The sequence below is a fragment of the Phytophthora cinnamomi genome, assembly GCF_018691715.1.
Source record: "Phytophthora cinnamomi strain GKB4 chromosome Unknown Contig2, whole genome shotgun sequence".
NCBI lineage: Eukaryota > Oomycota > Peronosporomycetes > Peronosporales > Peronosporaceae > Phytophthora > Phytophthora cinnamomi.
Window position 1 is genome coordinate 717,428 of NW_027150935.1, and position 7,070 is coordinate 724,497.

General features: G+C 52.2%; 2 protein-coding genes across 2 annotated transcripts; one reads left to right on the plus strand and one right to left on the minus strand.

The window, feature by feature from the left end:
• Positions 1–2,025: 2,025 nt before the first annotated feature.
• On the minus strand, positions 2,026–2,280 carry IUM83_12269 (uncharacterized protein; the record flags this gene model as incomplete). The annotated part of the gene is made up of 1 exon (XM_067936886.1): positions 2,026–2,280. One exon carries the CDS (start codon positions 2,278–2,280, stop codon positions 2,026–2,028), a length of 255 nt encoding a protein of 84 aa, XP_067800192.1.
• Positions 2,281–3,731: 1,451 nt separating this feature from the next.
• Positions 3,732–3,941, plus strand: IUM83_12270 (putative thioredoxin; the record flags this gene model as incomplete). The annotated part of the gene is made up of 1 exon (XM_067936887.1): positions 3,732–3,941. One exon carries the CDS (start codon positions 3,732–3,734, stop codon positions 3,939–3,941), a length of 210 nt encoding a protein of 69 aa, XP_067800097.1.
• Between the last annotated feature and the right edge of the window lie 3,129 nt (positions 3,942–7,070).

Below are 7,070 nucleotides of genomic sequence, written 5' to 3' on the forward strand. Positions count from 1 at the left end.
GACGTTTGCGCTGATCTACATCGACCACAATACATGTATACACAAAGATGTGACTTAGATGTGACTTCGCGAGCTGAGTTCGCACCAAACCGATCGTGATGTCTCGACTCACTAACGTTACGTCTGACATACTACCTCCGTTCGGAATAGATGACCATTTTTTTTTTTTTTGCGCAGCGCTCCGCCTCGTTCATTTTCCTGATTACTACTACTACCTCCGTTCGGAAATAGATGACCATTTCCAATCATATTTCAACCTCTCCAACATAATTCCCCTTCTAAACCAATCGAGTTTGAATTCTGAATCTCCCGCGCTTTCCCGCTCACTGGCCACCACACACTGCTGGCCACCACACACTGCTGGCCCCCGCACACTGGCTTCTGGATTCATTTCGAAAGTTGGCGGATGGGGGAGATTACGGATAGTGAACGCCAGGCCGTCTAGGAAACCCTACTGCTTCGCAGCGAAGGAAGCGTGCTTACACGTGGGGAGATCGTCCGGGTTGCAATGTACTTCCACGTGAGCCGCCAAGTTGTCGAGCGCATTGGAAGCGTGGAATCAACTCGATGGGAGATCGAGTAGCAGCTGTGGTCAAGTCAAGAAAGAGTGCAAGATGGACCGCAGCCCCGCTGCCCCTGTCAACCGCCTGGACGACTCTCTCCCCCCCCCCCAACCTCGCCGACGCCACGCGCTGACGCTGCTGCGCCGAGGCCTGGAACGCTGGATTCGACCTTTCGTGCCCGGATCAGTTCCCCCGTGTCTCGCATGTACATGCGCTACGTGCCCGCGCTTGACTTGGCGCGCGTCGTGTGCTGGAAGCGATGCGGGATCCGACGACGATGGAGGGCTCGGTTGCTGACGATGAGCGTGAGGCGAAGGCTGAGAGCGACGCTTGGACGGAGGGCTCGCGCTTCCTGCTGCAGCGCCCATGGAGCATATCATGAACTCTAATGGTGGAAATGATTACCGGCTCGAACATTTGCTAAGTACAAACTGATGCGAACGGACAGACTTCCAACGTCATTGCCATGCGATGCAACATCTCTCAGCAAGTGGGATCCTCGTAGCACCTGAAGTGCCCCTCAAGGATGAAGTGAGATCTTAGATCCATTTTTGTGCGGCGGAACAAGAACGCCTGCGCCTCTCTGGACTGTGTCTTGCTTAGTGCCAACTCTAGATCTCCAGCCCTCCCACATTTTAAACGCCTGCGCCTCTATGGACTGTGCCTCGCTTGGAGTCAACTCTAGATCTCCAGCACTCCCACAATTTTATAATCAGGAAAATGAACGAGGCGGAGCGCTTCGCAAAAAAAAAACAAATGGTCATCTATTTCCGAACGGAGGTAGTAGTAGTGCTGTACTTTCGCATATTTGGCGATAGCAATACGAAACAATTTGAAGCCCTGGTCTTTCAAAGTTGCTCAATCGACTACATGTAGCGTTGGCCTCTTGCGTCTAGAATTTAACTGCGCGGCGACGTCAACACCCCCTGAAGATCGATTCCTCCGCCACGACTGGCCACCTTCCAAGTGGATGTTCTTGATCGCATTTGTTATTTCCTGTGAGCAACTGCGCTGTCATTCACGTGCACTTCAGGGTGTTCAAAATACAGTCGATTCACTACTATTTGCTCAGCGTAGTGTCAGCTTTGCTTTATCGCACGATCTTCGAGGAAAAGTCTTACGCAGATAGCTACGCTCTTGAAACCAAGCATATCTTTCTCGCCTTAGAGACCCGAGGAACACCCCATTGACTACACGATAACCATATTTAGTTCATCCTCGGCGACCAGCAGTGTCGATGTGGTCGTCTCCGTCGATCCTCAAGGTGGAAATGGTGTGTGAAGCACTGGTTGTTCAGACATCTTCGTCGTGAAGTTCGGGCTGGTCAACTGCTCGGTGAAAGAGCCGCGCGGGTAGTACATGTAGTCGTTGTAGGGCGTAATGGTCTCAACAACAATCGTCGGGGTGGTGATTCTGTAGCGCAGTGGGTCGGTCTTGGTCGGCTGGAAAGTGTCTTGCTGACTTAGACTTTCTTCGTCACATGAATCCCATCCGCGTCCGCTTCTTCCTCGCAGAACTTGCGCTTCAATCTCTCTTCGCGGTGACGCTGGTGCAGCCGCTGCTGACTCACGTTGGCCCTGCGGCGATGGAACTCGCAGAGTCTGTGGAGAGTGCCGTCGATCTTGGTGGCGCGGAAGTTGGTACAGACCTTGCTTCGGTACCCGCACATCATGAGAAGCGGCACGGTGGGTTGCGATTCATCAAAGAAGGAGGACATGCTAAACGCGAGGGGTTTGTTGTGGCGGGTGGTTGATATGTGAATGCTGAACCGCGGCAGTAGTTCAACGAAAGGGCCAGGATCGCTCAAGAAGGACCTCGTTACAGTACAGTAGCTATTCGAGAGTGTTATGTTAAGGTTTTGGATCGGACACGTTAGCGGAAGGAATAGCAGTGGAATATAACAGCGGAGGACAGCGTGAAGGTGCCGAAGGAAAAGGTCTTGGAGGAGGAAGGATGCCCGGAGGTGCTGGTGTATTAGCAGTCAAAAGACGGAGTGAGGACTGGTGGTCCCAGGCGGGGGAGATAATCCCCCTTATTCTGCAACTAAATACGTGGTCTACATTGTACGGGACAGCTCTATGAGCGAGTCCCATGTTCTCCTGCAAAGCATCAGCACGTCGGAGATGCGCAACTTTAACAGAGAGCAAGAAGGCCTGTGAGATCGTGTGAGCAGCAAGTCGGGATTTTGTCTGCCCACCGAGCCAATAGAAGGACGGAGTTTGAGCCAAAAATGGCAAGGACTTGGGCATGTCGTGCGCGCCATGTGGGGTCTGCTGCGGAATCTTATTTGCACGAGGACGGTCAGGGGGTTGTTCTACTTGACATCGCTTCACATAATCACAACACACCACGTCTCATTGCCTCTCGAGGAAGTACTGCGCTAATCCACCCCTGCTCGAAATAAGGCTGGACCAGCACAGCGACCGATTGCTATAATAGCGAGGTACTAGGAGGTAGGCGTCTAATATTACGAGCCCCCTTTCATCTCTGTCATCACGATGGCATTTACCGAGGGTAAATGAACGGCCGTTGAGTTTAGCAGTGCTATTTCGAGCGGCGTGGCCGTGCTCAGCGAGCGATCAGGGCATCGTAGATACTATCCCATTCGTTTCGAAGGCCTCAAGTCGCTGAAGCAGTTGCTTCTCGGTTCCTCCTTCTCTCCACGCAAGCTGATTTGGAGGTGAATGATAGTCTTCAACGTCATCTTCAACGAGGTAGCTAAGTCTGGAGGTCGTTGGACCCGATCTAGTAACGTGATCGGCGGAAGCGAGACTTCATTGTTGCGAACCTACGTAGTGGGAAATTCTCGGAAGCGTCGACACCTCAAGTTTGTGAAAGTGGGTCGTTTTCCACTGCTTTCACGACCGATGTAGGTTCGGCTACCTATTTTCTGTTGGCGGAGATAATTCAAGTCTACGAGGATGAATGTTTGACCAGGGATGGCAAAAAAAATATGGAAGGATTTTTTCAAAATAAAAATATCGAAATTTTTTTTTTTATTTCCATTTTTATGATATTTTTACCATTTTTATACATCAAACCCCGCTGAAACGGATCGCCTGGAGCACCGTATAACACAGTAACTACCTGAATACTGGCCTCAACGCATACTGACGAGTGGGCTGCCACCGCAGAGCTACTTCAGCTTCATAGGTGGCGGAGCCGACCATGCCGATCGAGGTCAAGACACCTGAGGACTTCAGCGGCGCCATCGGCGTGAAGCAGCCGGCCACCGTGCAGTTCTCGGAGCCGCGGTGCGGTGGCTGCAAGATGGTGACCCCCAAGGTGACGCAACTAACGGAGAACGAGTTCCTGGCCGTCAAGTTCCTAAAGGTGAGCACCGAGGGAGCTGGAGACATCTGCTCAAAGGAGAATTGAGCGTGGACTGCTTCCCCACGCGTGTGCAAGGACGGCAGAGATGACCGCGTCGCACGTCAGCAAATATAGGCCACCTAATAGAGCGCGGTTGTCAGATTGTGTCCGATACAAGAACCAGAAGTGTTTTAATTTCATTATAAAACGAATAAAAATAAAATATTTTAATTATATTTTTATCACGGATAAAATATTTAAATTTTTTTGCCATCCCTAGTTTGACAGGGCAGATAGGGCAGTCAGGACTTTTCAAATTACTATTTTGCAGCACACAAACTGGTGATGGTTTTGTCACGCAGATGAGTTGGCCCGCGATCCTGCTTCAATGAACAGTGTCAACTCAAAAGTATGAGGATCAATTCAGCCACATTTTGTTATGATGAGCGCATCCAGGTTAGTTCTTAATCGCTTGGAGATTTTGGAACCTGTGAGCCGATGAGGGCAGTGATTATTCCAGTGGTGAACACGCAAATTCGTTAGGTTTTGTGTTATGCATCCTAAGATCTTCGCGTCGAGTGCAAGATCTGTCTATCAGAGGGTCGGTGCTGAAGAGAGTTGCTCGTGCTGTCGTTGTCGTTCGCAACTTTGATTTTTTTTCAATACTGACTCGTTACTTTATAAGTGTGTCTGGTCTGGCTTGTAAAAAACACTTTTGAGATAGCCAAGCGTGCACTGCCTTGACCAACATTTGGCATGGTTGAAGTTAAGTTTGTTGAAGAGAAGTACATTATAGCATGAAGAGGATGCAAAGTGTCCAAACAATCGAGTCAGCTGCGATAAGTCGAGCCAGATGTCGTCCACTGATACCGGTGAGCTTATTGCTCGACGACCTCCCTCGAGGGGAATGTCGAAAGAGCAAGGCAGGTATGTCCATATCCGCCTGCGAAACCGGCAGGCGTTCGTTTCAGGTCATCGGCTGTAGGGAATGGGGTCAACCACAGCAAACAGGCAGTTGTCTGATCAGGCGATTTTTTTAACTGCCTAGGCCGAGTCTCGGTCGCCTCCGCAAATCGGCGCTTCACTCGTTCTTCGCGTTGGCGCTCATGCAACCGCTCTCTACGGGTAGCGTTTTGCGGCGATGGAACTCGCGTTGGAGAGTGCCATCATCTTCATTGCGCGACGCGAACACCGAGGCCCTTCGGCTGCCATTGCATGAGCAGCGTCGTGGACGTCGGAATATCACCAATAAACGGCGAACATTGGCGAGCAGTGAGCGAGGGCCGGCTGGTGAATGGTTAGTTGAAATTGAGAATGGATGAATGGCCGACAACCAAATCGATTCGTTACGACCAGCCTGAGTTTGGATCTGACCAGAGGAAAGAGACCTGTGGCCAGTACCAGACAGGATTCTGTCCGTGGTTTTAAAAAAGCAAGTCGCTCGGCCATCTGGCTGCTTAATACCCGCAAAACTTTTCGTCCTCGCCATGTGGAACTTGTCTTCGGCATATCATTGGCACGTCGTTCAGAGTGTCCAGCAAGCTTTTAGTGCTGGACGCTATCAAAATCAAGATCACTGACAAAGCAGGCGCTAGTACTGTGTCATACCGAGACTTGTCTTATTTAGGCTGCCACGCGCCATATTATTCCCTCAGCGCAAGCTTCGGCGAGTTCGCTGCAAGCGTGCATCTACGTATTGGGCAACCAGTTGTAAACGTCATTACCGCAGTGGTGTCGCCAAAGACCTTCGCGGATGAGCAGCGATTGTGGCTGCTCTAGGGACAACCACAATTTAGTTGAATAAGGCTGCAGTAGCTAAAGGCTCAGGTTGCTCCAGCGGCACCATCACCTCCACCACCAAGGCGCTATGTGCTGCGCGTTCTAGCCAATATTGCGTCCGCTACCTGGGCGTTGCTGGACTGGAGACCTTCATTCACGCATGCAGATATCCGGAAAAGCTCTGTGCGTTGTACAACGACCACATGCCACAACTAGATACAACGTGGTAATTGGCGGGCAGGTGCGGCGCTAAGGCGCGGCACTGTCTATTCACCTGCTCGCGGAAGGAAGTTGGAGCCCGGTGCTGGGGTTTCTCTTGAATTTCGCCGCGAAGTCTCCCCGCACGGCTCGCCGTCCGTCACGTCGACGTCTATCCTCGATTAATCTTCCAGCGCCCGTCAAGATACTGAAGACAGGGGCGGTTAGTTTAGGAAATCCACGGACCTGGTAGTGAGTGGTTTTGGTAGCGCTACGTTCGCGCCGGACGGCACGACTGTGGTTGAGCGTCTTCGGCCATTGACCTGGATCCTGGTCTCCACTGAGCTGACAGGCGACAGTGAACGCCCCTACCCGACACTGTGAATAGCAACCACAATTGGGAGATTTGTGGCTTCTGCTGGACTATGTCCATTTTCACAACCTCAAGTGAATGCCAGCGAAACCAAAGCACTGACCTCAATACCTTCCACAAAGATGTATGCGCAACAGCGAAACCATTGCGTTATTGGTGGTGGAATATCCCAGAGAGGACACGGAGTGCACGATGATCGAGCGCTCGATCACGGACGCGGCGAGCACGGCGGGACACGGCGGCCAGCTGCGGCTGCATGTCAGTAGTGCGACTCTGGCGCTCCATATCCACGGCTCACACGGCTCGCGGAGTCGAGGGCGTCGGCGAAAAGTCGGGGTGGTGCCGGCTCCGCGCTGACCGCAAACTCCAGGCGGCCGGTTTCAGCAGCGTGCAGGTCGGATCATTAGGTGATCAGGGTACAGACGGACACGCTTTCTTCGCGGGGCGGTCGTCGATATTTCGACTCGTCGACTGCTTCTCCGTTTCCTCCCGTTGGCGCTGGTGCAGCTGGCCATGGTTGGCGACTGGCCTTGCGGCGGTGGAACTCACAGGATTTGTGTAGCGAACCATCTTCGTGGCGCGCACTTTGATACGAACTTTGCTGCGGTAGCCACGCACCATGGCAGAGTAGCAGGTGGCCGTCAGGATTTCGTCGATGGGTAGGGGTATCTTGGCGCGCTAAACGGCAGGAGAACCAGCAGGTGAGGTGCGTGGTTCTAAGACAAGTAATGGGATTGTGCCAGGAAACGGACCTTGGAATAGGAGACCTACCACTCTTCACAGTCACTATGGTTGAACCGCGAGCCGCTGTCAGCAGGAGGGTCTGGACCATGGGCACCCCAGGA